Source organism: Drosophila sechellia, chromosome 2R, assembly GCF_004382195.2.
Source record: "Drosophila sechellia strain sech25 chromosome 2R, ASM438219v1, whole genome shotgun sequence".
Taxonomy (NCBI): Eukaryota; Metazoa; Arthropoda; class Insecta; order Diptera; family Drosophilidae; genus Drosophila; species Drosophila sechellia.
The window spans coordinates 10,519,383-10,537,858 of NC_045950.1; the positions used below are offsets into that span (position 1 = coordinate 10,519,383).

The following is an 18,476-nucleotide window of genomic DNA, read 5'->3' on the forward strand; positions in this document are numbered from 1 at the left end:
ATTTCATTTGCAAGCTTATAATTAATTATGGAATTTTGTTTACTTAAGGCATTATACTTTGGAGAACTAGTATAGGACTAAAAGAGAGTTCACCTTGCCAACTGAAGCGATATTTCATAAAGTGAACATATATTTTTACACATATTATTACTACATTTAAAAGTTGAAAAATATCTTTGGCCTTGCAATTTTTACCTTTGTTTTAACCTCCATATTTTCTCAAATTTTCGAACAATTTGTTGCAATTGAAATAGTGTTTGCCCAATTTCCATGATAAGTTTCACGTGCGCGATCGCCTCGTTGCAAAGCGGAACTGACCTGCAATTGATTGATCAGCGTCTCTGGGTTGTCAAGTGTGTAACCCTCAAATTGCAATTTGTTGTCGCTGGCCGCCGTTCAGTTTCCTTCCTATTTCCCCTCGGAGATAAACGGCTCGTTCTGGACGCAGTAATTGCGATTGCAATAGCAATAGCAACTGCAATTGCAATTGCAATCGTGTGTTATTTTCGTGCAACGAGGTCACCACGCGAAAAGCACTTTCCCAATTTTCAGCCGATCAATGCAAATCGGAAGTGGCTGTGTGTGTGTGCGCGTACTAATGTCAAACGTGTGGCATGTTCAAACAACCAAACGAGCTGACAAATGCATTGGGCAAATGCAAATGCCGCCAATGTGTTGCTGTTGCTTTTGGCCAAGCTGCTGTTGCTGTTCTAGCCCGTGTTGTTGCTGCTCTGTTAGATGTTGTTGCTAGTAGCGTTGCTGTTGCTGCTCGTAGTGTTGCTGCTGTTGTAGCTTATTCTGTTGTTGCTACATTTAATATTGTTCTTGGTTTGTTTGCAGTTGTTGTTCGTGATGTTGCTGTTGCATTTCTTGTGCTTCTTAGTAATGTTGCTGCTGTGTTTGCTGCTATTGCTCGTTGTGTTTCAGCTGTTATAGCCTGTACTGTTGCTCCCATGTTAGATGCTGTTGCTCGCAGTGTTGCAGCTATTGAAGCCTGAGTTGTTGCTGATGTGTTTGCAGTTGTTGTTCGTAATGTTGCTGCTGCCTTTGTTGTGTTTGCTAGCAATGTTGCTGCTGTGTTTGCTCATGTTGCCTTTAGTGTTGCTGCTGTTGTAGCCTCTGCTGTTGTTGCTGCGTTTGAAGCTGTGTTGCTCATATGTTTGCTGTTAGTGCAGCAGTGTTTGCTGCTATTGTTGTTGTTGTTTCTGCTGTGACCGGTGTGCTTGCTGCTGTTGCTTTTGTTGTAGCTGTTGCTGTTGCTGGCAACGCAACAAGTTTCGTGTGTGTTGCCAATAAGTGGTCGCTGCCGACGTCGCAGCTCTCGCTGCGCACGGTTGTTGTTGCTATTGGCTTTTCGTTGTTATCGTGCGTACTTGGACCGCTCAATAACGCCGCTGTCGTTGCCGCTGGCGTCGCTGGCGCTGCCGACGTCGCTGCCGCCGGCCGCCTGCTGCTGTAAACACGAAAAAAGAGGCAGAAAGAAAAAAAATTGAAACGAAAGCAGAGGGTATTTAACCGACCTCAAATCAATTTGCAATTTCAGTCGATCTCCGCGTTGCAGCGTTGCATGAACTCAATTTTAGTCGCGTGCGAAACAGAAAGTTTACACAAGTTCAACTGAAAAGCCTTACGGAAATACATAGGAAACGGGCAACAACAACTAACAACCAACAAGCAGTAGCAACAACTTGAACTCGAAAATTACCCAAAACGCAGACGAAATTGTTAATTGAACTTTTATTTATTAACTTTTGGCAAATCGGTGTCAAGCGCGGCCTAGAAAAAGAAATAAAACAAAGACCCAGGCGACCAAACGCCCCAAACAAATTCCAAGCACGTTGCTGGCGATATTACGCAAACGGCGGTATAAAACACACCAGCAGCAACTGCTGCAACTACAACTAAACCAGCAACACCAACATTACGAACATTGCCACCAGCAACAGCTGACGTTCAATGAACGCTTCAGTTTGGGTTTCAGATTACCCAGATGCACATCTTGGCTAATCGGGCCCATCCGATGTAAGGTGCAGCTCCCACAGCGAGCTTTTCCCCACTGAACTTGAAAGTGAAAGTGAACGAGAGAGAAAAAGAGAGAAGTAGATAGAGAAAGAGAGCGAAGAAATAGGACAGAATTACACTTGGCCAGCAACGATAGAGAGTAGAGCCGAAAGAAGTAAAGACAGCTTTTCGCTTTTGCTGGAGTGCCCAAAAAACATCTCAGAGCATCAGCCAAGGTCGTTCGTTGTAGCCATGAGCAGTCCCAGGGATCAGGCGGAGCAGGTGTACGAGGTGAAGGCTCCACATGCCGGTGCAGAGGGTCACACGTTCCTCGTGAGTCCTGTGGACCCCACTCCGATCCTAGCGCCCATTCTCACCGCTGTGCCTGTGATGAAAGCACCGCAGTCGCCTGCTTTGATGGAGAAGACCAAGGAGGTGGAGGAGCTGGATGATGAGCAGCCGAGCTGCAGTTCCCAGGCGGTGGTGCCGTTGTCCTCATCGCTGCCCTGCAAGCTGCTCCGCATGCATGCCCGGCGTTCAGCCCAGGCGCTGCTCCACCAAATGGAATCGATGGACTCTCAGCTGGGCAGCAGCAATGACAGCACCTCGGAGGATACTTCACCCTCTGCTCCGCCCATGTCGCCCACCGATCACCAACTGGTGGACGTGGGCATGGGTTCCTCCATTGGGGACTCGGATGAATCGTCGGAGGAGGGTGATGAGCTTAAGCCCCTGGCCGTGGACAATCACATCATAGCCGAGGTGGACTTAACTGAGCGCCAGACTACGCCACCGGCCGTCCTGAGTGAGGCCAATTTGGAGAAGTTCCGTAAGCACCAGATGGATAACATCTATCTCCATCCCAACTTCACTCTGGATGCATCTCCACCACCCGCGGTCGCACCAGCCAACTCACCCGTTCTGGAGGCCAAGAAAACCCATCGTTCATTCCTCACTATGAAGAAGGAAAAGGAGGTGGAGCAGCCGCAGGTGAAGGAGCAGGAAGTGCAGGTTCACCAGGAGCAGGATACTGAGCACCAAGGACCCAATGAGATAGACACACTCGATCCCTCTCTTATTCCCAGCGAGGAACTGGCTGCCGAAATCACCGATGCCGTGGAGTTCTACTTCTCCAATGAGAGCATCCTGAAGGATGCATTCCTACTGAAACATGTGCGACGCAACAAGGAGGGTTTCGTCAGCCTTAAATTGGTGTCCAGCTTCAAGAGGGTGCGTCAACTGACCAGGGAGTGGAAGGTGGTTGGAGATGCAGTGCGTCGCAAGTCCCGCAAGATCGAGCTGAATGATGTGGGCACCAAGGTGCGCAGAATCGAACCGCTGCCCAGTTTCGATGAAACCATGCCCTCTCGCACGATCGTGGCATGTGATCTCCCACTGGACAAGCTAACCATCGAAAAGGTATCGGATATGTTCTCGCCATGCGGAGAGATTGCGCTCATACGCATTCTCAAGCCTGGAATGGCCATTCCCGTGGATGTGCGTCAGTTCATGAACAAGTATCCAGAACTGCAGCAAAAGGAGTGTGCTCTAGTGGAGTACTTAGAATCCTCCTCCGCCAGGGATGCCCGTCATCTGAGTGGGCCCTTCCAGGTCTACGAGATGGTGGCGCCCAAGAAGAAGACCGGCAAGAAGGCAGCCGTCATCCAGATCGCCGCTCCGGTGGCCCGGATGGTGGAGAACTATCGCTACTACAACGATGCCAACTACGAGCGGAGTCGAGGTGGCAGCTTCTCCGGCCACGAAACTGTACCGGATTTGCGCTTCAAACTCAAGCGCAACAACTCGGACTTCCAGCCCAGTTACTACCAACAAACGGGGCCCAGCTACCATGCCAATCCGTATCAGCATTATCAGCCCCGTGGGAGCATTGGCAACCAGAACCAGGAGGTGGGACACACCGGTTTTTTCGGCTATGGTCCCAGGCGATACAGCAACACATCGACGATTTCGGCCAACACAGCGGCCGCCTTGGGCGATGTTTCGCCTATATCTTCTGCTGTCAATTCAGGCGGTAATCCGATGGTGTCTGGCATAAGCAGCCTACAGCGTCGTCTGTCCAACTGCTCCGAGCAGAACTACACTCCAGAAGTCAATCCTTCGATGTCACGAAGGGCCAGCAATTGCTCGGAAACGGGAGGAGTTCCCCAACGTCGCGATTCGAACTGTTCGGAGAGCTGTCCATGCTCGAGAAGGGTCTCGGACTTTGCTCAGAACACGGACACTACTTACAGGAAGACCTCGGTGTGTTCCAATGGCAGCTGTCCGGGCAATAATCAGAACCAGGAGCGTCGCTTCTCCAACGGATCCATGCAGTTCGAGCGAACCTTCTCGAATGCCAGCGAGAGCAGTGGCTTCTATCGTCGTCCTTCGAACGATTTCAACATCGAGCGGGAGCCCATCCAAACCGATCAGCTGGTGGGTGGAGGAGGTGGTGGCTACCAGGTGTGGCCACGTCGTTACTCCAACAACTTCCAGCAGCTGAGCAGCAAGCTGGCGGCATATGACAATGCTCAGTATATTGGAGGAAGACGCATATCGACGGATTCGGGATACGATCGTCGCTGCTCGTTTGGATCGGAAGGCTTCGAAGGATCTCCACGATCTCGCACCGGCAGCTTCCTGAGCAACTACAAGCACGGCGGCGGCGATGGCTACGATGGCCAGCCAAGATCCCGAACCGGTAGCTTCCTCGACGGATCTCCTCGGTCGCGTTCCGGTTCGTTTGCCCAGCGAGCTGCCGAGAGCCTGGTACGCACTCCAATGGGTCCAGATGGTAGCAAGGGATTCGGCCAGAGGGCCAGGAAGTTCGGACAGGCCATATCGCCCGTGAATTAGATTGAATGGGGGCACATTGTTGATTAATTTTAGTGGGAAGATAGTAGTACTCTGTTATAGAACTCCGTTTTAGAACGGCTAATCGTATGTGAAATTAATGGCTGTACACTGTGATGCTGTTCAACTTGTTAAATGTCCCACACATACACCCCCAATACACTGTAGCCCAACCTAGGTTGGGAACAGATACCTATAGTTAACGAAGTTTTATTAACGATTTTTCCGAGTGGTTTCGTTGGATCATGTGAAACTCTGCCAGCCCTTCATTTTACTTTTCTACAACTTTCTTATATGAAACATGACGATAACAATCACTGCCAATAGCTTAAGGAATGTAAAGCAGAGATTTAATTGGTTTGGTAGACACTTAAGATTATACCTAATCCATATATATGATTGACCATTAACCAGTTAATAGATTGTAGGTTATATACTTCAATGTTGTGTTTTTGAAAAACTATAGAAATAGAATACGGGCCCACAAAGTCTCACATGGCTTCTATATATATATGCCTAGATATATCCTCATGAATTCACAAATTATTCCTGGCGACTTTTATGCAGTTTTAGTATTCTTTTATTGCCTATAAACATTTTTATTTAGCTTGCAATTAGGTTAGATATAGGATAGTCACACCCATAACTCAGACGGCTGCCATAAAAATCGGTTATAGAATTGCGGCCATACGAAACCAGATGTGAGTAATACGGATATAATTCGGATTGTAATCAAGGAAAATTGAATTAGATTCTCAGGTCATTAGGTTTAACATTCGAGGGGCAGGCAAAAGGTGATTTCCACATTTTCCACCCAACCCACTCGCAATTTTCGCACCTTTTTCTTTTATTTGTTTTTTATTTCCACACTTTTATTAGCCTAATATTTGCATATTCAGATGTAGGAAACTTGGTTGTCCTCCCTTAAAAAAAAGAATGAAACAAAAACGGAGGAAACAGCAAAACGGATTATTACAGGAGAGAATAAAAATATTTTTCATTTTTAGCTTTTAATTTCGATTTCTTACGGACGCATTAGTCTGTAGATGCAATAAATTATATTATAAATAAATAAATAATAAATAAACTTATTACAAAAAAATAAACAAAAAATCGGGGTTGCAATTGGTCTAGGGTATTATTACAATTACACCACAATGGTGAACTTGAAATGGAGCTTAGCTAAGCAAATTCGCTGTCTTTTTTTGCCAAATCATTTAACGAATCTTGCGCAATTTGGCTGCCCGAAATTGAAAGCGAAATTCGCGCCACTCGAGAACCGAAGGTAACTAGGCCACCAAAATAGCAGAAAAAAAATTGTTAAGTATATATATATATATATAGTAACAGTAACAGCAAATCCCAACCAGTCTGCCTTGCCTGTGAAAGCAACAATTTGAATTTTATTGAATAATATTCGTAATTTCTGTCTTCGCAAAGTGACATGAGCGTGACGCATGCGCCCCCAACTCGAGTTTTGAATTTGGATACTGTTTTTGGCACTTTTTTTGTATTTTGTTGTATATCTTTTTTGGTTTTTTTTTTTTTTTGATTTTGGGGCGAACTCGCCCGCGGTTCATAATTGTTCATAAAGCGGCCGTTAGCATTGTTATTGCCTTGTCTCCAGCCTCTGGGGCTGAATTTCGAGTACTCATGCCTTAATCGTTGCCGTGCGTGCGATTTTTTTGCGGTCCCAAGGTATTTGTTGTTCACTTTTCAGCCGAGTTCGTTTTTTCTCGATTTCTGTTTCTGTTTCTTTCGGCTTCGATTTATTAAACAATTTCAATGGGCATACTGGCTCGTACACAAGTGAATGATTTTTCGCACACACGCATCCCGCCGCGCCGCCCACAGCAGCCTGACTTTTATACTTTAATACTTTGTTTTTTATTATTTTTTTTTTCGAAAACCAGTTTTTTTCGGGCGCTTGGCCAGCGGACTGAGCTAATTGTCGCACAATTTTTCACCGCGTGGGCAAAATTCAAAAGTGCAGCAAAATATACGATCTAGCCAACGGGAAGCATTTTGTGCGTACATTGCATAATATAATTCGTGAGGGGGATATATGTGCAGTATGTGGGGTTGGTGCATGCCCCACAGGCTCTTATTGTAATCACATAGCTGGGGTTCAAACGATCGCTTGATTAAGCTTCCTGCCGCTGGGGCTTTATTGCCGAATTCCCTTTTAAATTTATGCTAATTAAACGTGCTCAAACAGGAACCGAACGAAAACCAGTCGAACATCTCGTGTTTTCCAGAACAACTTGCACTCATTAAGTGAGAGTTCATCTCCAGTGGATGGGTATAAATATAAACCATGTGAATTATCGCAGTCGAATTAGGCATTAATTGCTTGGCAGTAGATATAATTTAAATAATTTAACATATATCTTATGAGTAAGAAACGTGTTTTTCAGATCGGTTATATGGATATTTGGAACAGTTTGCGAGTTTCTCTCGGTGCATCACTAACCTTAGACAAGTCTACACTTTTTTGGCAAGACCGCGGCATCCTTGGATGGGCTAAAAATGTCTCACAGCACTCAATGATTTAATCTCTGGCAGGCAGAACGTAGAACGTGCCGTGTGGCAAGCCGCCCGAAGCTGCCTCAACCTTGACCGTCATTCGTAGGCGGCAGAGTCGCGAGAATCGCGAGGCGTAAGCTCTTCGCACGGCCATCGGGCGTATACGCGATTTCCGGAAACTGCACGCTCTCTCCGTCTCCTTCGACGTTGCGGCAAGTCATCTTCAAGTTCAGAAGGCACGATGAATTTTATTTATAAATAAAAGTAACCTTAGTCGCCGTCTCAATACGGCGTACTTGAAGTGCGCGTAGAAATTTCCGCACCACATTATTAATGTTGCCAGTCATGTCGGCGAAACCACAATTGCCAGCCAGCCAGCCACTCAGTCATCAGTTCGTTTATTGATGAAATGCCATATTGTAAGCCAAAATACGTATACGCACCGCTGTCTCAGTTGCATAAACAACAACAGCAACGACGATGCTGACCTCCACACGTTCGTTCTCACTACGCAATTGCCTAAATCAAATAAATACGCTAGAGCATCAGAAATCAACAATTACACATTGGACTTTCGCACGCAAGGCGAAAACTAATGATATATGTATCTAAGAGCATGTCGTTGGTTCTGGAATATCATAAAATGGATTTCTAATGTGAGGAATTAGCCTTTCAATTAGTAAATTATTAACAAATTATAATTTCACCATTTAAAAATATTTCATTTTTCGTATTACATATTTTATGTTAAATATTTAACAAAAATATTTTGTGTAGGAATGTGCTTTTTTTTTCTAATTAATTAATTTATTTAATCTTGGAGCCCCTTTGTGTCCTTCTGATCTATTAATTCAGCCCATTTGGGCTCGCCGGCTAACTATATTTAGCTTTTTCAAATTTACAGTAATTTTACTACAATTACTAACAATCACATATAACAAATAGGATTTAAGATAAGCGTCAGCTTCTGCTGACCCTTGTCAAAGGAGATCGGGAAATGAGATCCCTCGGTTGCCTTCTGTTGAGCCTCCTTGGTGGGCGAGATCTGTTTAGAGCGCTGGCCAGCCGATTTCTGTGGCTCCAGCCTGTCATGGTATCTGCTCGAGTGCTGGTTTATTTCGTCAAATACCGTTGCGAGTTTCAGGTCTCTGTGCAGGGTGGTGTTTCGAACAAACCACTCGCAGCCGGTGATGAGTCTTGCTACCTTATTTTGAATAGCCTGGATCCTTTTGATGTGGCTCTCGCATGCCAAGCCCCAGATTTGGCACCCACACTTCCAGTTTGGTGCTAAGATCTGTTTGTAAATTGTCAGCTTGTTGGATAGCTTCGCCACCTTGGCACGTAGGCGTTTTCTGATGTCGGTCACATGCCTGGCAAATGTGAGTCTGCGATCCAGAAGCACTCCAAGGTACTTTGCTGCGTTCGGTTGTGGTACGGGGGCTTCCTCGATGTAGACGGGCGGTGGCGATCTCCGCTTTAAAGTATAGCAGACGTTGTTGGATTTACTGCTATTGATGCCAATGTCCCAACGTCTTACCCATTCCGAGAACCGGTATGCAAAGTCCTGGATACCATCGGCTGCGTCGTGCTCGCATCGGGACCTGTAGGTGTCGCACACGTCATCGGCAAATGTGGCCAACACTGACTTCCCGTGAAGGCTTACATCCGGCTGCGGCATGTCGTGCACAACTTAAAATAGTTCTTTAATTCATATCATATCAGCAATTTTGCAATGCATTCCATCGTCTGTGGCGTTCCTCGCTCGCCTTTTTGCGGTATCGACTTTTCTGCGATTCCGATAGATTCTTCCAGGCAGAAGCTGCCTTGGAAACGGTAACTCTTATCCAAGAGACAGGCAACAAAGACCAGAAAAATACCTTTATCGTGACATCCCTACTTTGTATATGTGGCCAATTATCGTAGGAGACATCATGGCTTAAGGATTTAAGCCACGATTTTTCTTTCTTGAGATAATATGCCACAAATATAAAGTAGGGGTTCAGGATACAGGCATTTTGCCGTTCTTTGTTCCCTGTCTCTTGGATAAGAGTTATCGTTTCCAAGGCAGCGGCTGCCTGGAAGAATCTATCGAAATCGCAGAAAAATCGATACCGCAAAAAGGCGAGCGAGGAATGCCACAGACGATGGAATGCATTGCAAAATTGCTGATATGATATGAATTAAAGAATGATTTTAAGTTGTACTAAAGACAGAGTAAGATAAGCCAACTGTGATCAAATTCAAAATGTGCTAGGAAATGAATTTAAATTTTGTTTCAGTAAGACATCAAACTGTGACCTTGAAATTGTTCTTATGTTATATATTTATATATCTTAAAGTTTTCATATTGGGACTTAACTTTGCCAAATTGGTCACGAAAAATTCATTTCAAAATAGGAAAATAAAAATTGTTTTCCCATTTTAGAAAATTATTTGTTGGCAATTTTTTAGTAGTCTGTTTAAGTTGTATATTATTTTACCTATTTTTACCTATTATTTTTAGATTTTGTATACTTGTAGAACTAAAGTATTGAACTGCTATCGTAAGAGAGCTTAGCCAATTATAGTATATAACATTATAATTATATAACATTAAGTATATTTACAAATTTAGGAAGGATAAGGATACATAAATATACATACTTCAATAATTATTGGATATTCGTTACGACCGGATTCTAAATGATAGATGATAGATGTATAGAATGATAGATGTGGGTGATGTCCGATGAATGCAAACAAAGCAAATTCAATTGCTGACCAAAATTATGCTAGACATATTGAATCCATTTTTCGCCGCCGTAATTCGCCTTGATTTGAATGATAAGAGCCACCTACAGTATTTCTTTGAAAACTGTAATGTAGCGACTGGCGGCTTGACTCCATAGATGTCGCTAGTGTGACACTTAAAGGCAAAGGTATGTTTAAAATATATATATTTTATTTTGAAGGACTACTTTTCTACTTTTTAAATGGATGCGTAACATTTGGCGGGAAATGTTACATTAAAGTTGTTTCCAAAGAGATATTTCCTAATTCCTGGGAATAATCTGTAAATTCATATCACCACATACAATTCATACATACCAAAATAAAAACTAATTCCATTTATATATTGATTGCTTTTGTGCTATTTTTATTTCGCATGTTATTTTGAAATACTTTTGTCTTTTGGAGCAAACAAACAAATTCAACTACATTGGCTCCAGGGGATTCTCTTTTTTGTGTTTTTTTTTTTTTTTTTGGGTAAGTCAGGGTTTTGCCTACGACTAATATGTATATTTTAAATATAGCTTTCCACATCCGTTAACTTAACATTCTTAGGTATTTTGTTGTATGTTTTTTGTCCGCTAATTAATTAAGGTATTTGACTAACAATTAAAATGTAATCGAGGTACTATTAAATTAGACATTTGCTAATGCTCATAATTTGCGTATTGTGCATGCAATTTGACTATTTTGTGTGTGGGGCATCAATTGGACCCATCGTTTTTAGACGAGGCTAATGCTAAGGCCCATTGGTAATCGCAGCCCAGCGAGTTGGATTGAAGCTTGGTGGGAATTTTGGTGGCTGTTTCCTTGTTTGTGGTGGCTCTGCGGTTCCAGCGGCGCTTCCGCCTCCTGCACCACTTCCAGTTCCGCTCGGCCATCCACTTCTTCCTCCTCCTCCTCCTCCTCCTCCAGCTCCAGCTCTATTTCTGCTGCCTGCTGGTTCTCCTTGTTCTCCTCGTGGGTAACCTGATAGCGGGCAGTTGGTAGGACTTCGGATATGGCGGTATCGAATTCCAGCAGTATTTCATCGTCATCGAGGTCCCGCGTCCAGCGCGGCGTCTCTTTGAGCGGACTCATGATCTGCGGGAGTTTCGAGCAGGCTGGACTTGATTCTGCTGAAGATGCGGCGGGTTCTTCCCGGCTGAGTGTGGTTCCCAGTCGCCGGAACATGGCCACTACTTTGCCATCCACACTGGGCTGCGGGAATCTTTGGTAAGTGGGCGTGGATTTTGGATTGGGCACGGGTGTGGCTGTGGCTGTGGCTGCCACCTCCTTGACCAGTCGCTCCACTGGTTTCCGGCGCGGCGCCACACACTCCACCTTGCAGATCAGATTGCTCCTCTTCTGACCCTGCGGCCTCAGGCAGACGAAAACCGGCTGCTGATTGCGCTTCTTGGGACTCCGCCGCAGACTCTCCACACAACACTGGCGCAGCACTCGGCTCATCCGGCTAACGGAGGCGCTGCGTCTGCTGGCTCTTCGCTTCGAGTAGACTATGGGTGCGGGTGTGGGATTGATTGGAACTTGGGGCTGCAGTTGGGGCTGCGATTGGGGCTGCACTCGGACCATGGGGCGAACCATCGCCACCGGACGCAGCTTCGTCCTTTCCTGCTGCAGCACACTGTTGCCCATGTGCGAGGGACTTTGGCTCTGACTTTCGGCCTCATTGCTGTTGACCGCCTGCAGGGAGTGCCAGTTGATCAGCCAGTTGTTGCAGCTGAAGCAGAGGAATTTGTCCTCATTCAATGGCTGAAAGTAGAGACATATAGGGCATAGATGAGTACGGGTTGCCTAACTATTGGAAGTATATTCTAGATTATAAAGTTATTGCTAATCATAACTATTCAAGCTAATTTGGTCCTTCAATTAATTTAATGGCTGAGTAATAACCAATTTAATAAATTGCTAACTGATATGTAGCATTCAGAATGAAGGTAAAAAGTCATTAGAAATAACCGAAGGCGGTTACATTGTAAATTTCAAAGCCACCAAGGCCAATCATATATTGATTATAGCCATGAAACCGTTAAGGTCATCAGGAACCATCCTTACAATGAAAATTGACCTAAATCCGATGGCGTGACTCGCAATCTGCAGCCAGGCATAACCCACAGAATAAACCTCTCGAAAATTACGATACGCCTATGCACTTAGTGATCGCTCGCGACACCCGACCAATACCACCACTACCACTAATGAGCATCCAGCCAGAGGTGCAAAAAAAAAGACCATAACAATTCCGAAAAACAACTGCCAGACGACCCGGGCATATTAATTACCCAGCCCAGACCTCAGCATTCCTCGGGTATCAATAATTTCGTGCACCTGCCAGCAAAAACTAAGCGCCCAGCGGTAGCAGCTGGCCCAAAAGGTACGGAAAACCAGTAAGCAATAACAAGCCAAAGGGACATTCGCTCAGTTCGAGCCTCGAAGGAAACTCGTTTTCGGCCAAGAGCCACGCGCCCTATCCATATATAAAAAAAAAAGATATATGCCGAAGTGGAACCGAAGCGGGAACTGGGTTAAAACCCCAACTATGACGACCATTAGGCACGCGCATGCGCGACAGCTGCGCCGAAAATTAGATAAAGGTGATCGGGACGAGGGTTGGGGAACCGAAAGGATCGACCAGGATGATGGTGGAGGAGGAGGAGAAGGTGCGGAGGGTAGCCAGGATCAGGAGCGATTGTGGCTGGCTGTTTACCTTTGGCTTCGGCGCTGAAAAGGTGTGCTCCAAGGGCCATGTGTAAACGGTATAATAATGCAAATTGCAGGCCAGGTGCAAAGCAGACAGAAAGCAACACAAACACGCACACACACACACGCACGTCGTTCGCAGATGCACTGCGAGAAAAAGTTGTGCACACCTAAGATAAGTTTTATATTGACACATGGAAAAATGTGATTAAAAGTACTTCTATTAGTTCGAAATCAACTTTTCATGCTTGTATTCATATAGCTGCATATATACTACATTTTTAATGTTCTTTTTTTTCTGAGTGCATAAGAGGGCGTGGTGGGGGGCGCAGTCTGATAAGGTAATTGCAACTGGACTTTATGGCAGTGTCATTCAGAACTCCAGCTTATTGAGAACCCTGGGAGGGTGTAGTTCCTGTGGGGGAGATCGGTTGCCGGGCTACGATCACGGCAGGTGGTGTATGCCCACCGTATAGGGTTTCGCAATAACGGTTCAAACGAAATTCTAACGACGTCCGGAGGGGGTGAATCTATGTGCATAGAGGGTGGGCTTCGAGGGTCTGATATGGCGGGGTTAGCTGAGGGTTTTTGTTATTATGAAATCGTATTGCGTGCGGCTCAAGCATTTCGTAATTAAAGTGATTGCTATACACACAATACTAGTTAAGCACAATGTTTCAATATAATCGAAGTCCGAAACATCTATTTCGAAAATATGTGGAAATACAATCTACCACATACCCAATATTTTTACAAACTATGTTAGCAACCACTTATAATTGTTTATGTTTTTATAGGTCTTCGTTTTAGGAACTCCCCCTACTTCGCCTTCAGAATCCGGCTGACTTTCTAATCCAATTGAATGGAAACCTTAGAAAAAACTATTTCCCAAAAATACCAAACTAAACGAAGACCTTTAAATGAAAATATTGTCTAGTTTGGCACTTCTGGGACTTCGGCTGAAAATTCGGGCATTTGAATTCACCTTTGTACCTCTATTCCAAGGGTAGATCTTTTCTTTGGATTTGCGCAGCTTCAGAAACCGGAATTTCTATCCAAAGATACCACCACCAATGCTGCAGGGGAAAATCCCTTCGTCTCACAAACAATAAACTGTGAACTCGCATCCAGGTATTCGAGTTCAATAGTTGATATGCGAAAAAACTCACTCGAGACCACGAAGAGCTGATAAAGCAGCAGCAGCAGCGGTAGAGGATCGAGGAACCCCGATGGGTTGGATTTTGAGTGCCGACCGGCAAATACAGCTGTCGTTTTGGGATATGGAAACGAAGAGAACGGAGCACAGCGGGTTCGTTCACTGCCCGCAGAAATTGGAGCAATCTCGGCAAATCCACAGCACATCTGCCCTTTCGAGCAGGTTTATGTGTGCGCCGCCGGTACAGGTAGTCATGGGTAGTCATTTGGGCGAGGAGTGCCTGTAATCCGAGAACCGAAACTCACTTCCACAGAAAAACAAGCCCAGGATCTCCAGCCAGGATCGATTTCCCTGGCCATCTTCCGCTGTCGCATTTCCCACACACCGCACTGCTCGCATATTAGAACAAGCTGTTAAAAATTATGGGAAAGGAATCGAACTAAGTGGCGGCTCTGTGGCACTGGCACATATGCAAAGTGTCCAATTACCAAAGGTTGTCAGGGAAATGCATCAGCTGCTCGGCGACAGGATATGCAGTTTAAAGGGCACAGGAAAAAGTGGGCATGCCACAAATCTAATTGGGATAAAGGATTTTAGAATATTCATTAAGAAAGGAACTACATATTCTGAAACCTTACTTCTTTGCAAATAATCACTTTAAAATATTAGAAAACTGCGCTGGAAATCAATCATCAAATGAGGGAGTTACCTTTACCTGCCTACAGAAGTGCCTGCCGCTCTGCTTGCCGAATGCCACCCATTTTCCCATTTTCCGCCCAGCGAAGTTCATCCCCTTTTAACCCAAAAAACACACACGGATACACGCGCAGAGGGAAAACTTTGTCCGAAGGACGTTCCTTCGTTGCATGACTCATCCGCCGAGTTGCCCCAATATCGATTTTTATACTTTCCACACCCCCTGCCTGCCTGAGTTTTTTTTTTGCTCTAAGATGGGAAAAATCCGTACCTGAAACTTGAATTTCGCCTGGATTAGCTGGACGATATTGGGTCCGGAGCGGGGCTCGTAGATATTGATCGTCTGGTTGGTGTGGCAGCCGCAAATGAGGCAGGTGCGTTTCAGGTATTCCGAGGAGGCGGCGGGTGCGGCAACGGCCGCCGAAGGATTCGCCTGCTGCTGCTGATTGGCAGACATCCTGGCGATTTTTCCCAGCCTCTGACGTCACCAAAGGTCGCACTAACTTCTGACGATTTTCGCACTCGTATTGTATTTCCTCGATTTTTGGGGTGCCGCGAAAATGTGGCAAACAACAAATGCCAAGCGGCGAACGCGTGCGACAGAGCGAGAGAGCGGGGCGAGCGAGAGCGGGACAGCGAGCTACGGAGCGGCACTTCCTTCGCGTTGCACGCACAAATTTCGAATGAGCCTTGCTTGTCCTCATCGCATTCTGGGCACCACTTTCAAAATTTTTGCCTGCGGGCTGCCAGATCTGGCAAATGACATGCGAGAGCGTCGAGCGTTGTCGGATCGATGGGAAAAGTATGAGCTAAAGGATAAGCTAGACACTTATACTTATTGAATAAAAGTCACGCAAAATATAATATATTTACTATTCATATCCTATTAAAAAATAAAACTAAATTTAAAAATATTTATTTATTTTTTTATAATTTGTATCAGATTCTTTGGCTGGTGATTTTGAAGGAAACAAAACATATAGAGCATATAACCCAGGACCAAACAACGTGCACTGAGAAAAAAAGCAACCATAAGGGTGACATAGCCGAAACAATAGAAACAGGCGGCATATGTTCACATTTAAGGACGCCAAAAGGGATGTTGACTGCTGAGAATGACTAGTGCGAATTCTGAAACAGGAAACGGATAACAAAAGGCAGTGCCAGTAGAAAAATAAAGCAGAATTTTGACAATTTAACCACAAATAAAATTATATAATGTTATGCCAAATAAATATGTATAAAAATACTTAAGCACTAGGTAACAATTTTAATGCTCCTAAACCTGTTGTTAAACCTTATTTTATAATTTTATTGCCTTGCGAAGCGAATTGCCCCATTCATTCAGCGATCAGAGCCTCGCAAATTTCATGAATGAATCCCAAAGCACCGACGACTGTCATCCGAATATTTTGACAACTTGACCTATCTGAACTTTCGACACTCGCCCATTTGGATTAGCTTAAGCCCCCAAAGGAATCGGTGGCAGCTGCCATTGAGCGACAAACGCCGAATTTAATGTGGACGGCCTCCTCGACGGGCACTTATCATTATGGAGGACCCGCCGGCTCAACACAGAGCCCATATCATCCGACGCACGAATAGCTTGCAGCATGTGCGCATTGTGGACTCATCAACAGGCTGCCGAGTGCAGTGTCTGGTGCCCCCCTCCAGGCCCGCCGATCCTCCAAAACTCCGACGAAGCACCGACAGCAACGGCAGCTGCTCCAAAAAAAAAAAAAAAAAAAAAAAAACACAAAAGGTGTGTTTCGATTTTTTCGTTTTTTACCCATTTTTATGCGGCATTCGGGCAGCTCAATCATATGTTCTCCGTGTTGTTGCTCATTTTGAGCCGGTGGTGTTGCAGCTTGCAACTGGATTTCTTCGTGGCGACAGATGTTTCTTCTCCTTTTTTCCTTCGTCCGAACCTTCTTCGTCCGCTGCTCCGATTTGCGACGATCTTCTCAGATCGCAGACACTGGGTTAACTGGCGCTGCTCGCCGCTACTTTTACTACGCATCTTCGACGATAGTAAACAATGGAGTATGGAGCAGGGAGCAGGGAGTAAGGAGTAAGTATGGGGCAAGGAGGTTCCAAGCGCAATCGAGGCCCCTGATGAATGAATACATGAATGGAATCAGGCGAGGGAGTTGCGTGGCGAACGAATAATGTATCCGGAACTGGACCCTCGATCGATCGATTTCCGCGACATATGCGTATCAAATTTTCATGTAGATCTCTGGGATCCCAGGAGAGGAAGTGTTCAAGGTGCCCGGATGAGATATCGAGGATAAGAAAGGGATAACAAGGTTTTTTTGGAGATTTATGGTTCAGCATTTAAATATTTATTATTTATTATCAAGATTTCTATTGTGATTCTATAAAAATCTTAAACGATTTTTGGATTTGTTTTGGTGCATTAGAAAAAATTCGTTTTTTTTTAAATCTCATTTTTAAATCACTACTCTTATTTTAATATGTTTGGACTTTGACTACTTAATTGAACACTATTGTAGCTAAATTACACAATGAAAAACTAAAGTATACCATTCAAAAACCATTATTACACTGTTGATTATTTTTTACTGGTACAGAAATTTTTTTTTGTAAAAATCTTATGCAATTTGACTTCAAAATAAAATATATATATTTTAAACATACCTTTGCCTTTAAGTGTCACACTAGCGACATCTATGGAGTCAAGCCGCCAGTCGCTTCATTACATTCAAATGTAGAATTCAAAGAATTACTGTAGGTGGCGCTTATCATTCAAATCAAGGCGAATTACGGCGGCGAAAAATGGATTCAATATGTCTAGCATAATTTTGGTCAGCAATTGAATTCGCTTTGTTTGCATTCATCGGACATCACCCACAGGATCTATCATTTAGAATCCTGTGGCAACGAATATCCAATAATTATTGAAGTATGTATATTTATGTATCCTTATCCTTCCTAAACTTGTAAATAATGTTATATAATTATAATGTTATATACTATAATTGGCTAAGCTCTCTTACGATAGCAGTTCAATACTTTAGTTCTACAAGTATCCAAAATATAAAAATAATAGGTAAAAATAGGTAAAATAATATACAACTTAAACAGACTACTACAAAATTTCCAACAAATAATTTTCTAAAATGGGAAAACAATTTTTATTTTCCTATTTTGAAACGGATTTTTCGTGACCAATTTGGCAAAGTTAAGTCCCAATATGAAAACTTTAAGATATATAAATATATAACATAAGAACAATTTTAAGGTCACAGTTTGATGTCTTACTGAAACAAAATTTAAATTCATTTAAATTCACATTCTGAATATACATTTGATTCACAGTTGGCTTATCTTACTCTGTCTTTAGCACAACTTAAAATAGTTATTTAATTCATATCATATCAGCAATTTTGCAATGCACTCCGACGCCGATGTCGTCCAAGATTTTCCCGTATGCCTTAATAAATAAATTAATTAATTGGAAAAAAATATAAAATTCATCTCATACAAATCTTTTCCCTTAATGAGTCTGACCACATCACCTTTCGTATCCCAAGCGTGTGGTACTCGTGAATATGGATAAGTGGAAAGGATCCATTGCCCATGTCGTCGTCACCCGCTGTCAAAGCACGAGAATCTCCGCTTCTGGACACGTTTCTCACGGTGCACCAAGGAGCTGAGCGGTGTGCGTTGGTTATCCCGCTGCTGAGAAACCAAGTGGAAACTGCAATTCGCAGGGCACCTTGGGAGAATCGAAATCGCCTCGAGATCGCGC

General features: G+C 44.0%; 2 protein-coding genes across 2 annotated transcripts; one reads left to right on the forward strand and one right to left on the reverse strand.

The window, feature by feature from the left end:
* Positions 1–1,555: 1,555 nt before the first annotated feature.
* LOC6609147 lies at positions 1,556–5,788 on the forward strand. The gene has a single exon (XM_002033813.2). It carries the CDS (start codon positions 2,254–2,256, stop codon positions 4,855–4,857), a length of 2,604 nt encoding a protein of 867 aa, XP_002033849.1. The 5' UTR covers positions 1,556–2,253; the 3' UTR covers positions 4,858–5,788.
* A 4,711-nt stretch (positions 5,789–10,499) lies between these two features.
* Positions 10,500–15,377, reverse strand: LOC6609148 (protein phyllopod). Its single transcript, XM_002033814.2, has 2 exons — positions 14,973–15,377; positions 10,500–11,901 (listed from the first exon to the last, which is right to left on the reverse strand). Exons 1-2 carry the CDS (start codon positions 15,156–15,158, stop codon positions 10,873–10,875), a joined length of 1,215 nt encoding a protein of 404 aa, XP_002033850.1. The 5' UTR covers positions 15,159–15,377; the 3' UTR covers positions 10,500–10,872.
* Positions 15,378–18,476: the final 3,099 nt, after the last annotated feature.

Excerpts from the sequence above, each read along its gene's own strand:
- LOC6609148 (XM_002033814.2), bottom strand. The coding sequence starts at position 15,158 with ATGTCTGCCAATCAGCAGCAGCAGGCGAATCCTTCGGCGGCCGTTGCC. Across the intron at positions 11,902-14,972 it reads AGGCGAAATTCAAGTTTCAG|CCATTGAATGAGGACAAATT; the intron begins GTACGGATTTTT and ends CTCTACTTTCAG.
- LOC6609147 (XM_002033813.2), top strand. The coding sequence starts at position 2,254 with ATGAGCAGTCCCAGGGATCAGGCGGAGCAGGTGTACGAGGTGAAGGCT.